At 40.9% G+C, this 15,001-nt stretch overlaps 1 protein-coding gene across 2 annotated transcripts; it reads right to left on the bottom strand.

Moving 5' to 3' along the window:
* Nucleotides 1–411: 411 nt before the first annotated feature.
* scara3 (scavenger receptor class A, member 3) lies at nucleotides 412–14,793 on the bottom strand. Of its 2 annotated transcripts, XM_026317967.1 has the most exons (13): nucleotides 14,647–14,793; nucleotides 14,368–14,464; nucleotides 6,683–6,718; nucleotides 6,279–6,323; nucleotides 6,069–6,188; nucleotides 4,585–4,665; nucleotides 4,078–4,196; nucleotides 3,748–3,992; nucleotides 3,395–3,614; nucleotides 2,966–3,054; nucleotides 2,617–2,809; nucleotides 2,348–2,525; nucleotides 1,750–2,240 (listed from the first exon to the last, which is right to left on the bottom strand). In XM_026317967.1, the coding sequence occupies exons 2-13, from the start codon at nucleotides 14,372–14,374 to the stop codon at nucleotides 1,750–1,752; spliced, it is 1,824 nt and encodes a 607-aa protein (XP_026173752.1). In that variant the 5' UTR covers nucleotides 14,375–14,464; nucleotides 14,647–14,793. The 2 variants fall into 2 exon arrangements, with proteins under 2 accessions (XP_026173753.1, XP_026173752.1); XM_026317968.1 differs by having other exon boundaries at nucleotides 412–2,240; nucleotides 14,368–14,793.
* Between the last annotated feature and the right edge of the window lie 208 nt (nucleotides 14,794–15,001).

Here is a 15,001-nt window from a genome sequence, read left to right as displayed (position 1 = left end):
GGGATTAAGGGATTAGGGTTAATTCCTGAAGGAAGTTTTTTTTGGAGAGAAAATTTGTAATGTCCCACTAGGCCTGGCATGTACCAGCACTGGGAGAGAAATAAGCAGATCAGCACCACAGCATGCTGCAGCTACGTTTTCACCTCTGTTCTGTAAAAACATATTTGCAAAAGTCTGTGTCACATAGTGATTTTGATCACCCAGTACTTTTCTATACTCCAGTATGCAAATTAGAAGCCACATCTTTGGTATGTTGAAACAGCAGAGAAAATCTCAACTGAGTATCTCTGGGTCAATCATCAGACCTCAAATATCTAATCTTAGGAGTTGACATCTGTTTTGAATTAATCACACAGGCACTTTCTTTCACAGGGAAACAGTAACACTGTGCATTGGAAGTACAAGCCCAGCCCTGTTAAGAGTTTTTATTGAAGTTCAATGCAAGCCAGTTGCATTTCATAACAATACACAGGTTTGCAAAAATGGTATGTTTCCCTTTTCATAACACTGTTTTTGAGATATAAAAGATTATTTATGTGAGAATCCTTGGCAAGTGTAACACTCCTGTTTCAGAAAAACAAACTAACTTTGATAGTTTTAATTTTACTACTTGACATGTTTACAGACATTATCGATGTATGCCTTAAATGTATCACAAAGCCTGTCTTGCGTTTACAGCTAAAAATATATTTTGTGAAATATGCTTGTTTAATTTCCAAGTGTCCAACCACTTAGCCAGAGGCAGTTAGCTTAGCATAAAACATAGAGGGTTACATGCTGATTAGAAAGGGTCATGCTTGCTTATGCTAAGCTAGGCTGATGAGCGCCTGTCTCCAGCCTCAACATACACAAACATGAATATGTTTCATTATGTTTCTGCAAACAGACTAATTTATTAATTTATGCATTTTTCAGGCCAACAGTGGCAGCAGTAGAAGCATCAAAATTCAGACTGAAAACTCAGAGGTCATAAATTCTGCGATTTCACTGACAAACACAAATGACAGTTGTGGCCTGTGGATGAAAAGTCTTCAGAGTACCTGCTCTGAAATACCAAAATGTAAGTAAACTAACTTCCCTTTGTGGAATTTAAGATTCAAAGTGCCATTCATCAGAAAAACATGTGTGTATGTAGATATCAAAAACTGAAAAATATAGTTTTTCCTGTGTATTTTCCACAATCTCTATATTCTATATATAGTCCAAAACTGTGGTGAACTGTCGTCCTATTCGTTATGCCTCATGAGGTTTTGGTGGCTTGACAATCTCAAACACATTGTTTTCACTACATTCAACTGGGAAGAAAAATCAATACTGGATATGTTTCTTTTAATAATCTCATAATCTAGGACATGTTTTTATTTTGGTAAAAGTTCATTTTGTGGTGTACTGTGGGTGGGTGGGTTTATTGTCATTACAGTATGAGACGCATTGTGGTGAAAGTAGTTTTCCCACATACAATGGTACAAACTCTGCCCAAACACAGTCCATTTTCAGCCTTCACTCCTACATTCTCAACAGCTTAGTTTGTGGCAGTAGTTCTTTTATTTTTTGATTGTTTTCATGTGGCCTTGTGCAGGGCCTCCTTTAAAGCTCCATCTGCAATTTTTGCATTTGTTCCCCATTGCCTTGCAGAATTCCATGGTTATTGCATGTCTAGTGACAAGGGCCAGTGTTCTTTCAGTTCATGACTGACTATGAATCTTAAGATTTTTTTGTATTAGAAAAATCATTTCTCTGTGCACCTTTTTACTGTCTCTTGGACCCACCAGCAGGCGTCATGGTTCGTTGATGGGTGTCGATTTGGTCATGGTGGTAAGGCAGACCTGGAGGTCCAGGTATTCCTGGTGCTCCAGGGGGGCCTAGTGGGCCTGGTCTTCCCCTTGGCCCTGTTGGTCCAATGACACCTGGCAACCCTGTCTGACCCTGGATTCCTGGAGGCCCTGTGGGTCCTGGGGCCCCATCTTTACCAGATGGGCCCATGTCACCTTTCTGGCCCTTCTCACCACGTGGTCCCGGTGCACCAAGAGACCCTTTGGCTCCTTTGATTCCCATTGCCCCTGGACTGCCACTGGCACCTGGTTCACCTGGTGCTCCTTTGGGCCCAAGAGAACCCTTCTCTCCGGCAGGTCCACGGCTCCCTACAAGGCCTTGGTCACCTTTGGTCCCAGTCAGTCCCATGGGCCCTTTTGAACCAGTCTCACCACGGTTCCCTCTGGGCCCTGGTGGTCCAGGTGCACCTGAGAAAGAACAGTGAGATTACGGTAAAAAACTAAAGTTTACAAGTTGTTCCATTTTTTTCCCTTTTTTTTTTTTTTTTTTTTTAAATATGTGACATCTACTGTACCTTTTACAATAGTAAAATTCTTTATGAGCTGGGTATGATGAACATCCACCAGCTTCATCTCTTCCATCACCATAGACAAGTTTCTGATATCCATATACAGGTGGACATTTAACAACATGTAGTCTCGCCTCAGTGTGTCAGCTAAGTGGAGGAGGAAGAAGACTGTGTTGTTCATGTTCTGCAGAATGTACACAAGGATAAAGAGAATAAGAAAAAACATGGAAAAAACAAGGACATACAAATTCAGTCAATTTTCATGTGGTTACAACCTGTAGATCTTCTGTGTGTCTGTCCAGGCGGCTCTGGCAGGACGAGCTCTCGATGTTGATGTACTTGTACATGCTCTGGACATGGCTGACAGTGGCATTGATGCTGGAGGAGACCATGTCGATCTCCATCTTGATAGAATTCAGACGACCTTCCAAGGCAGAAAAACGTTCACCTGTCCGGTTCTCGTAGTACCTGAAGAGAATCGTTGAGCAGAGTTACAGAGTTTTTACATTTCCAAGTAGCCCATTGCTGTAGGGCTACGCATTGGTTTTAGTGTCACTGTGGTAGAGAACAGCAATCTAAGTTTATTAAAAGTCTTAGTAGTACAATTTGTATGGATGTGGATACCTGGAATGGTAGCGAAGGTCATGCATGTTCTCCTCATGTTCATCCATGAATGATGTCACATTGTCGAGCTGCATCTGCAGGTTCATGACCTGGGCAAAATGCACAAACACAAAGCCAATGCTATACCCTGACTTACATAATACATTAACACGCCCCCCTTTAGTCCTCATCTGAACCACCACAAACTGAATGTAGAATGTAGAGCACACCTACAAGGACAGTACTTGACTGAGACTGGAGAGGATCCCGTTTCATGTTAAGTTTGCTTTATGTTCCCTTCACAATTTCTAAAAACTTCATCTGAAAAAGTTATTACAAATATCAGCCCCTCACACAGCATATGACAATCACAGCTCTTCTTTTCTGTAAATCTCCTTTTAATTTAGCGTATGAGGGTGGTGGTTCTGTTGCATGCACGCACACACATACCTGATGGGTCAGGTCATAGTACATCTCATAGAACATGGCGATTCTCTGATGGTCTGCTACGATGTTGTTTTGGAGGAGGCGCATGGTTTGTGCGGTGCTGCTTGTGTTGGATTTGATGGCACCAAGAACTCGGCTGTAATTCTGCCAGTCACTGGTCAACTTCTGGAGGACGAGAGTCTCCTCTTCCGATTTCCTCTGCAGGGCATGTATCCACATTGTACTGGACAGACAGTGCAGACAGTAGAAATGTGAGATGCAGTCAAGCATTGACAGTGAAATCAACCCCCCCCTATAAATAATATGTGATCATTGCACTTCAGAAAATGGATGGATGGCTGCCTCACTTCATTCACCTCATTGCCATCGTTGTATTAACTTGTTGTGCTGTAGCTTTGATGTCGAACTGGTCCTCTATCAGAGTCTTCATCTTCTCTTCACTCTCCTCGATCACGTCCTTCCAGCCCTCCACCCGATCCAGGTATCTTTCCAGTGATTGGTTGAGAAGTTTGATTGAAATGAGCTGGTTCTGCATGTCGCGCGTTAACCAGTTGCTGGTGGCTCTTATGGTGCTTTGGGTTTGAGAGGTCTGGTCTAGGACCTGAAGAGGGACGAAGTTTTTTTTCTCAAGATTTTGCTTTTCTTCATTTGCTGTCTTTGTTTTGGGGTTTTTGGACCTACCGTACCTGCTCTTGACCCAGTATCATTCTCTGCATATCTTCAAGTTCTCTCTTCAGCCTGCTGAGCTCCATACTGCATGAAGTTACATCAAGACAGCCTGAACAGTTAGAGGTGGAGCCGAGATCTAAGAGATGGTAACAGGGGGAATGTGGATAAAAGCTGTTTGCGTACCATATCAAAAATTCTAGTATGATTTTACATCCATATCAAAATTATAGAGGTGAAAAATGTAGGCCTGCATGTTTTAACAGTTTGCAGGTGCAAATATCCCACTTGCAGAGAAAACTATCAAATGAAGATGTTTTGTTTAAATAATATAAATCACTAAAGTAACCAGAGCTAACTAACTAAAGAAAAAGTAGAAAATGCAAAAAAATAAGGTAAATTATACTGGAGAACATTAGTAAATATAAAGTGTGGGCTAGATTTCATCACTGGATATTGTTTCATAATATTTGGTCTATGAAGCTCCTTGGATTTAATATTAAAAAATGTCAATAGAGCTACTTTACCATCTATTCCTTGTTGAACCCTGGAGATCTTCTTGTGGTAGATAGACTCTTCCTCAATCAGGCCATCAACCTTCCTGAACACTGGAGAGAGTTAGGTTAAAGGAACTGTTAAGGCATAAATAAACACAAAACAACATTTCACACATCAGGATTTATCTTTGAGAGAAGGAACAAGAGCACTCTGCTAAACATAATGCCATTGTAGTTTTTGCAAATAATCTAAGTAAATTATCAATTACCTTTAAATATGTAAAACTAATTCTAATCAAAAATTATTAGTGTGTAAAAAATATCTCGAAGGTCCTAAAGGCTGTTGAGCCGCTACGGAAATTCACATTAGCAGTAGGTTGGTTTTAACAGGAAATAGGAAGTATCGAAAGGAGTAAAAACAGGAAATTGTCATTTAAGCCCTGACAACAAAATACATAAAATTTTCATTAGTTAACAAACGTAACCAAAACAGGATGAGTGATGGTTTAGCCAGCTGGCCAGGTCTTGCTTTCCTGACATATTTCCCAAGAGAGCCACAATAATTTAGTGAGTGTGAGTTTTTGTGTGTATAAGTATACATCTGGCTGCTGCTGTTGCAGATATTTTCAGCACCATAGTTGCTGACTCAGGGGACTAATACAGATCTGTGTTTACATATATAAATGCTTCCATATGCATTCCTCACATACCACCTGCTCCACTGCACTTTTTGTGGCTCTATGTTGCTCAAAGATGCTTAAACAGTACTTACATGCATTTCATAAAACACTTACTGTAAACACTGCACAACATATATATTCAGCACACATGTAAGTAAATGAAACACACGGACACGGACAATTCACATCAGACCTAGAACAAAACCACACTGTATGGCCTTTCTGTACCTGAATACAAGCTCGTGTGTGTGTTTTGCATTATTCTACTCAGCCTCACTCACTCATTTGTCTGACAGATCCCTGCACAGTGGTAAAATGTGAAGATTTACAGCTTTCAGAACCAGTGAAATGTGACTTTAATGTGAAAAACATCTGTCGCTGCTGAGCAGCTGTCATGTAAAACATGGCATACAGCACCCAGCACCACATTCAATGGGTCTATGGGAGTTTAATGGAACATGTTTTACTAAGACTCACATGTACGTGCAAAGTAGTCTGAGCTTGTCTCATGAGAAGCCTAAGAAACATTTCTCTGCTTCCCATATATGAAATTGTTAAGGACTTACTAAATATATTAATTTTGACTAATTTTTTAGTATCTAATTATTAGGAAAATATGAGGAATGTTTCCAGAACATCAGGTGGAAAATAAGGGAGCCGTAAAAGAAACCATTACCACAGCGTCACAACGAGTGGAATCACAAGGTCGATTTGACGTCTGCCTGCACTGTGCCATAGTGAATGGTGTTTTTCTGCGAGTCAGATACATCACATCTGCAGCACAGTTTTTATTTGAGGTTGCAACATGACAATCAAAAATCAAAGTGAGCTCACCGAGTGATGCCAGCACTGCTACAATAATGATGAGGAATGCAACAAATCCATAGAGGACTTTAACAGCCAGCTGGAGAGAACTGCTCTGCCGGCATCTCACGCAGCCACCTCTAGTACGACCTGGAAATACATCAAATGGATAGACACAAAGTTTAATGTATGATAGTGATGTTATTGTTGGACTTGTTTGCATTTTTATGTGCCCTTCACCTCTGAATGGAGGCACTTCCTCCTCCTCTCCAGTGAGATCCTCCTCTGAAAAACAAAACAAGACCATTTGAAAACATGATACAAACTTGAACTTTCACAGTTTTAGAAAAGTCATTTGTTTTAATAAAGCAAACACCTACAACAGGATTTATGAAAGAGACATTCTCAACATCAGCAAAAAAAAAAAAATACAGGAAAGTTTTTTAAAAAAAAGAGACAACATGCAGCAAAATATCATTCAGCGCATGCATAACATCACATTAATGTGATATGGGATGGACGGTTTACAAAAGTTCCCATCTTCAGATAATCTTAGATGGTTGCACAGCTAGTGGGAAGTTCAAAATACTGGTCTAAATCTATTAAATTTGTATGAACAGAGACAAGTGATCATTGCTCCTTACCTTTGAAAAGCTCATTCTCATATCCACCACAGTTCTCTGTCAAAAAAAAAAAAAAAGAAAAGCATAAAACAGACATTTGGAAAAATGAAGCTGACTGAAACCAATTATGCTGGAGACATCAACAGGTTACCACTGTCATTTGGGGTTAAGTTAATTGGTGAAGCTAAATTGCCTGCAGGTGAGTGTGAGTGTAACTTAAAGGAATACTTCATAAAGAACTAAGCAATTAGTCTTAAATACAAAATAATGCAACATTTCAGAAACCAAAATGTCTGTAGATGGTCTCTGTTAAACCATGTGATGAGCTCATTATGAAGAGAGGCTTGGCCTCTGCAAAGCAGAGAACTAGGGATAAATGTCTGGTAGTAGATGTACACAATTTCTGCTGAAGATTTAAGGGTCAAAAACAAGGATTTGTCATATCAGAAACAAAGTTGTCTGACTGTATTACCTGCTTTTCAACTTACTGCACATCTGACATGATGTTTATTTCTGGTTACATTTTCTATCCATTGCTGCTTATTCCTGCTATCCAGGTTTGTGAAGGACTGGAGCCAATCCCAACCTACACTAGGCAAGAGGTGTTGTACACCCTGGACAGATCACCAGTGTATCACAGGGCTGACAGAGAAACACTCACACCTGTGGCCAATTTAGGTTCACCAGCTGAATAACGCCGAACTGCATGTCTTTGGACTGTGGTAGGAATCTAGAGTACTAGAAGAAAACACATGCAAACCCCACACAGAAAGGCCCCTGATCCGATCAGGATCCAAACCAAGAACATTCATGCTGTGACACAACAGTGCCCACCACTGCCATCCCTTTATCTTGTCTGAGAAGCAAATAAGACTGTTCAAATAGCAAGTAGAATGAGCACCAAGATGCAATTTGCAAATATAAATGTACTTTGTTTTATTTATTTTTTTTGGTTTAAACCAAATAACAAGAAAAGAAAAGTCTGAGACACAAGATATGTCTCCAAAAAGTAAAGTTTTGCTAGAAGAAGGTATACTCGGCCTGCAAATGCTACAGTGAGGTGAATGTTTATGTGAGTCACTGGTGGAACAGCTGAGGTCAGGTCTGGGCAGACAAGTCACAAAACACTGTAGCTGACAATGATGGAGGAAGGAGGGAAAGAGCGAGAGGTGCAGGCAAAGACCTCCAAGTTGAACACAACAGGCTGTGTCTTCCTAAATTACACACATCAGTGTTTCTTAACTGGCACAATGACACGGTTTGCTGGCGCCTTTTAAATGTATATTATTCCAATAACTCCTCAGTGTTAAGGGTTAAGTTAGGCATGAACTTTACTGTTTTAGTTCAGCCTCTGAGCTCTTTCCAGCTGCAGCAGGCAGATGTTTTCAGTGAAAAAGCTCCAATAAGGCCACTGTGCACTACCTGCCTAACAACAAACAGCAGACTAACAAAACAGTAAGCAGCTAAAGAGTCCACATGGATGCTAATGTTGCTCCATGTTTACTGGATGTGTTGATGTGAAACTTCTGGAGCTGGTCCCAGCCGACATTGGGTGAGAGGTGGACAGATCACCAGTCTATCACAGGGCAGACACACACACAGACAGACAAACACTCACATTCACATTCAGGCAATTTAGAGTCCCTAATTAGCCAAACCCCAAACTGCATGTCTCTGGACTATGGGAGGAAGCCAGAGTATCCAGAGAAAACCCACACAGACACAGGGAGAACATGTTAAATCCACAGAAAGAGTAGAGCAGATTCAAACACTGACCCTAAACGCTGCATCACCAAGTCTAAAATACTACATACATCCTGTTTACAACTTGTTCTACTGCCATCAAGTGGCCTATGCTTCAAACTGTGAAACATTATACAGGGTATTATACTGGTCATACTGGTCTAATTCCATTTCCACAGATTTACCCATCCTATTAGATAGTTAAGGGAGGGGGAAGCTGAATTCCTGTCATTTTTTGGACTCCTATGGTCAGATGCAAAAATATGAACGTCAGCACATTATTTGCGATGGGAAGTTCTGTCCTCCTTCACCTCCTTCCTTGCACCTCTTTTCTCTCCTCATGTTTTCCCTGGTCCCTGTGGAAAAAGCCCTCGTGTCTGTCTCGTTAGTGAGGAAGTAGACCTGTCCAACACACACAGAGCAGAACTGAGCTGATCTGACAGCAGCACAACACAACCCTACCAGGTCACATCTGTACAGTCAGGCCATGGCAAGACACCCTGGAACTTCTTAAAATGTGTTTGGCAGACAGACTGACTTTTTTTTTTTGGTCAATCTTACATCTTGATTTGATTATATTTAGAAAGCTCAAGTGAGTTGGACTTGTACAGGACAAACGATGTTCTGTTGTCAGTGATTTTAGCCTGTATGAGTGTAGCCAGCATTTTTTACATTCATATTTTTATTATTTATTTATTTAGTTATTTAGGGGCCCTGTTGGCCATATTGCAGACAAAGCAGTGGCAGCTCTGTGTAGGATGATACATGTAACATCAGTGTCAGATTCATACAGCAAAATGTTAAATATGAATAAATAAGAAACTGGAATGATCCCATGTGTTTTTGAGCATCAGTGATATTATCAATGTGAAGTACTTAACATTTACTACAGATTTGGTAAAGAAACAACACTGAAGCTACAAGACCTCAGTGTCAACTCTGTTCTAAAAGGAAATTTGTTTAGGGCACAGCCCTGCAGCATAAATTTGCCTCAGACAACACTATGCACAACAAAAGAAATTTACAGTAAAATGCTTTTGATCTGTGTCAATGTTATAAATAATCAATTCAACTGCTCTTTAAATGGCTTATTTTCCACTTTAGAATTATACAAAATAGAGCCAGTTTAATGTTTATCCAGACTATGAGGCAGACTGAGGATGGAAAGGTTTGGTTGCAGTTTGACATAGTGTACACACAGCAAGCTGAAGTCAATCGTCACAGGGGGAGATTGAAAAATGTGCGAATAAAAATCCAACAAAACTAAACATTTCCAGAAGCCGTTTCCAAACAATGTACTACTGAATAATAATTTCAAGAAAAGCAACAAATACTCTTTGTGACAAATCATAGCACAAATTAAATGCTGTTTTGACACTGGAAAACTTACTGAACTGAAAATGAGGCTGTGGATAGAAACACAGAGCTATTAAATGTTTGGATTATATGTTGTGATGTGTGTTTGGATAATGCTCTTAGCCATGTCAAACTGAACACCAGTAAGAATAACAGCTTTGGTGGAGAAAAAAAAAAAAAAAAAAAAAAGGCTACACTAAGTGGCAATAAGTATGTGGACACATGAACATTACAACCATATGTCACATTTTAGTCTATTCCAAAACCAGGGGCATTAATCTTCTGGTGTATGCGCCTCCACTCTCCTGGCAAGTCTTTCTATACAATATTGGACCCACTGAGTCAAATGGTCTTAGCGAGGTTAACACTAATATTAAGCAGGTATAGCCAGGCCCACAATTGGTATTTCAGTTCATTCCAAAGGTGCTGAATTGGGTGAAAGTCTTACCAAACTGGGAAAAACATTTTTTCATGGGCCTCACTTATGCACCACACTCTTTCATTTTGAAACAGGAAAGGGCCTTCCCCAAACTGTTTCCATAAATTTGGAGGGACTATTGTCTAAAATGCGTGTCAGGATGGCAATAAGATACAAGTACAAAAGAAAAAAAAATAGATTGTCTGCATATTTTCAGCCATATAGTGTTATTCAATGTGCTATTCATCTACATAGTGTCAACCATCCTTTTTTACCACTGGACAGTTGCTGTGACTGCTACACCAGCTAATCATCAGCACCACTTCATGTTTGTGGTTCCTCTGTGATGGTTTTCTCTCAGAGGATAGTTGGACTCTAAAAGTCCCTTTCCCATCCTCTCTCTCCCTTTAATCCCCCTCTGGACTGTTGAAATGTTGTCTTTGATGAACAACATGCTCTGGATGGTCTCTAAACTTGCGACATCACTCCATGTTGTGATCTAATATTCAAAGAGGTTGCCTCTCTACATAAAGGGTGCACAGATAAACATGTTTTTCAGTGTTCCCTTCTTATATTAGCTCATTTAAGTTGACCAGGAAATCCCCCTTAAAACCTCATCAAATCCCAGCCTTAAATGAAACCAGCAGTCATGAGATGGGCCCTGCTCCAGATCAGAGTGAAGGCTTTTGACCGCAGCTCATAAAGCCAAACCTCCACTGACATCCAAGTCATTTAGGTGCCCTCTGACTGGAATGCGTGGTCTCGTCACAAAACTATAAACGCCTGGTATGTGTTGCTGGAGACTGTGAAGCTGAAGTTATAGACAAGCCATAGCTGGAGAATGTTCTTTTATTGTGGTTCAGCAGTCACAGTCCCATAAACACATCATGTTTTCTCAGGACTAAACCACTTTGGACAGGCAGGCAGACAGAGACAAGCCTGGTTGGGTTCACAGAGCTGCGAGGCCAAAAGGGTGTGTACAGTGTTCTCTGTTGCTTTGTTTGAAAGCCTTTCAGTATTTTCTTGCCTTCAAATTTCACAAGCTCACCACCTCAGAAACTTTCCACAGAGATGAACTGAAGATAAGCCTTAGAAAAACTTTCTCAAATGAAGTTAATATGGTTAAAAGTATGTTGACACCTGAATTAAGGATCTGGAGACCACTCAGACCAAACAGTGATCCTGTTCTCACATCAAGTTACATGTAGTTGTTACTGCTACTAAAAATGTACAACTAGAAACTGCCAGACATAAGTGGCACATACTGTATAGCTAACAAAACAAACCAGTACTGACCTGCTAAGCCTCACACAGTTTACTTCAACTAAACTAATAAAATGCAGAACTATCACTACATGGCTTTCTCAAATAAGGATCCAGTTGATGCAAAGGAAACATTTAACAAATCCAAAGAGCAAAAAATAGAGAAGTGCATATTAGACACAGAAGGAAAAAGCCAATGTGACATTCAGATATTCAGTCTCCAGATATTCAGTTGTTCTCCTTTCGATCCAACTTCAAAATGTTTGGACTGTAAATTTCTGCTACAGCAAAAATCTCAATGCAAACAAGAAATGTGTTTCTGTCTCTGCCTCCGTTCTCTCCTCCTCTTCGCTCACTCTTTCCTTACCCTTTGTCAGCCATGCACCTGTCACTTGTCCTCCCCTTCCCCCTCTTCCTATCCTCTGACTGCTCCCTTCTCTCCAGCCCTGTTAGGAATGTATGAGGCAGCATGTTTCGTTCGGGTCGAGCAGGGCTGGCCTCACTTTCAGCAAGACCAGAAACCACATTAACAGACCTCTTGTACTGTTTAGCTGACATATAGTCTATATGTTCATGGAGTTTCATGATTTAAGTCAGCTTCTTTTCTTGATATAGATGGCTACTTGGAATATGAGTTTGATTCCTGCTACCTTGATTTCAAATACTTTGCACTTTGCAAAATTACACATGTATAGTACTGTATATATAATATTGCCTATCTATGGGGTGGATTACTTCAGTGTAAAACAAGTCATCTCTGTATTTAAAATTGAAATCACAGGCCAAGTTCATTGCTGCAGCTCCTACTATGACTCAGAAGGGTGTATGGTCCCCGTGTGCCTGAATGAACAGCATCTGGGTATGCTCCTGATAAGTCAGCGGATGGTGTCTGCGGTGGGTCTTCTCCCAGACCTGGATCAGGGCATCAGTGAGCTGCTGTACAGTCTGTGGTGCCAGATGCTTGTGTTGCATTCAATGAGCCCTCTGACAGTCACTGAGAATTTCATCGCAGTACCTCACAGCAGTCAGGGTACCATTGGCTATGACATGGAGGTTTGTGTAGCCCTCCAAGTATATACCTCCCTTGACCATCACTGACCTACCACCAAACCTGCTACAGGCACCACGGCATCTCCAGACTCTTTCAGGGCAGTCACATGTGCTCAGTGTGAACCTGCTCTTACCTGTAAAGAGAATAGGGCAGCAGTGGTGGACCTGACAATTCTTCTGTTCTCTGATGAATGCCAATCCAGCTGCACGGTGCTGGGCTGTGACCACAGGCTGTATAAGAGGACGTCAGGTCCTTATGCCTCATGGAGTCTGTTTCTAGTGAGAAGCATGCACACGTGCTGGAGGTGATTTTGTAGGGCTCTCACAGAGCTCTTCCTGTTCCTCCTTCACAAAAGAGCACATACTGGTCCTGCTGTTGGGTTGTTGCCCTGTTACAGCCCTGTCTGTCCAGCTCTCTTGGTATAACAGCTGGTCTCCTTCACACTGTTGAGACTGTGCTGGGAGACACAGCAAACCTTTTCGCAACTGCTTGTATGGATGTGCCATCTTGGAGTAACTGGGCAACATATCCAACCTGACTGGGCTGCAGGTTCTTCCTCATGCCACCATTAGACACAAGGGCAGAAGCAAAACACCAAACCTGAGAAGGCTCTATCAACAAGGACAAGAGGAGAGCTTTTTGTCTGTTTTGTCCATTCCTGTTTTGGGCATGGTCTTGCTTTTGCCTCTCCAATGCACCTGTTGTCATGTTCGTTGGCACCAGAGCAGGTGAAAGTGATTGACGATCATTAAATGGACAGATGGATATCCCTGAAGTTTAACTGACTTGGTTTTATATCAGGATGATCAAGTGTTCCCTTATTTCTTTAGCTGATGTATCATAATGTGCTAAAAAATGAAGTTAAAGCTGAAAGGTCCCAAGCAAATAGTATCCAACAATGAACTTGATAAATGCAGTGCTTTCTCAGATAATATTGACTGGATTTCCTACAGTGTAAACTAACCAGTACTTAAACTATGACTATGACTATGACTATTAGTATTTATAGTCAACTGGCATAGAACCAGCACAGAAACTGAAACAAAATCCAGGAAAGGAGACATCTCAGTACTGTAGAAACTGGCTGAAAATGGATGTGTGGGAACTGGAGCTTAGAAATACAGCAACAATCACTGAGGAAATGAGGATCTTGCAGGTTAACACCTCCAAGTTTAAAAAAACACTATCAAAACAGAGGAAAGAATATTGTTAGATTTCATTTGACAATAAAAATAAATGCAGGACTGATCATGTCAGCTACTGCTTGTAATGAATACGTCAGAGCTTCTTAACATCTTTTAAATCTGTTAACATGTGGGCTGTCTTTCTCATACCTCCCATCTCTTTTAGCCTTTCACTTCTTGTACTGTACATCTGGCAACAGTGCTCTCTTCAAAGCCACAGGCAGCTCCTCATTTCATGCCATGTTTTGGAAAAGCTCATATTCAACTTATGTTTTTGCTTGCCCTTTTTAAAGGGGATATTAAGTCAATATGTGTCAGACTGGCAAGGCAAGAGAACATTTTATGAAAGAAAATTATGGTGCACGCACACACGCACACACACACACACATATAAAGATGTAGAGCTGACAAATCAAAGTCTCTCATCCAAGAACAACAAGCGAGCACTTTCTCAGGATCCACACTGGTACTGTAATACTCAGAGCAGATGAGAACCATATGTGGTTCCATGTACAGGTGTCTACCTGCATGTCACCATGATACCGTTTCTTTCTACATTTTATCAAAAGTATTTTTCAAACTGGTAAATCTATTAGGAAGAAATGCATTTACATGACAAGAAAGGATAAAGATGCTTTTAAAAAATTGCGGGTGCACTTCTCTAATGAAAAAATAATAAAAGTCCCTTTACCTTTCATGGTTTCTGCTTCAGTAATCCTTTACAAACAACCTGTTGTCCAGTTTGCTAAAGCTCAGCGTGATGCTTGAGGTGTTGCAGCCTTCTTCACCTGTTTCCAAAGAAAACAAAGGCCCAAAACACCCAGAATGTCTTATCTCCACAGGTTTCAGGACAGCAACACTTCAGGATTCAGCCAAATTGAATGTCAGCCCATATGGGCACATCTGCAACTCAAAAAACCCTGTGTGATTTCTAAATTATTTCTGTTTACTAGTATTAAAGGAAACTAACCAAAGTTCCTCCAGTTTTTGACCATTTGCCTGCAGCTTGTTGGCCTCATCCCTCTCACATTCAGAGCCTGAGAAAACTAAAATTCCTCAGACGGAAACCATGTGCAACTTCAGAGAGAGAGAGGGAGAGGTGGAACGAGTGGCAGAATAGAAGGAGCCAGGCAGAGAGAGAAGGATGGGAGGGGAACAAAGAAGCTGGAAAATGAAGGAGGGACTGGGAAAGGGACAGGATGAAAAAAGACCCAAAAAGGAGGGGGTGAGAGAAGGAGGGAGGGTCCGTGTGTTTTCATGAAAATCAGTTTTGTGGCAGAGGCTAATTGCTAACAAATGTTTGAACACTGTGGAAGGAGCACCTT

Source organism: Mastacembelus armatus, chromosome 24 (genome assembly GCF_900324485.2).
Source record: "Mastacembelus armatus chromosome 24, fMasArm1.2, whole genome shotgun sequence".
Lineage (NCBI taxonomy): Eukaryota > Metazoa > Chordata > Actinopteri > Synbranchiformes > Mastacembelidae > Mastacembelus > Mastacembelus armatus.
The sequence above is the reverse complement of the archived record's forward strand: the minus strand, read 5'-3'. Positions and strand labels throughout refer to the sequence as shown.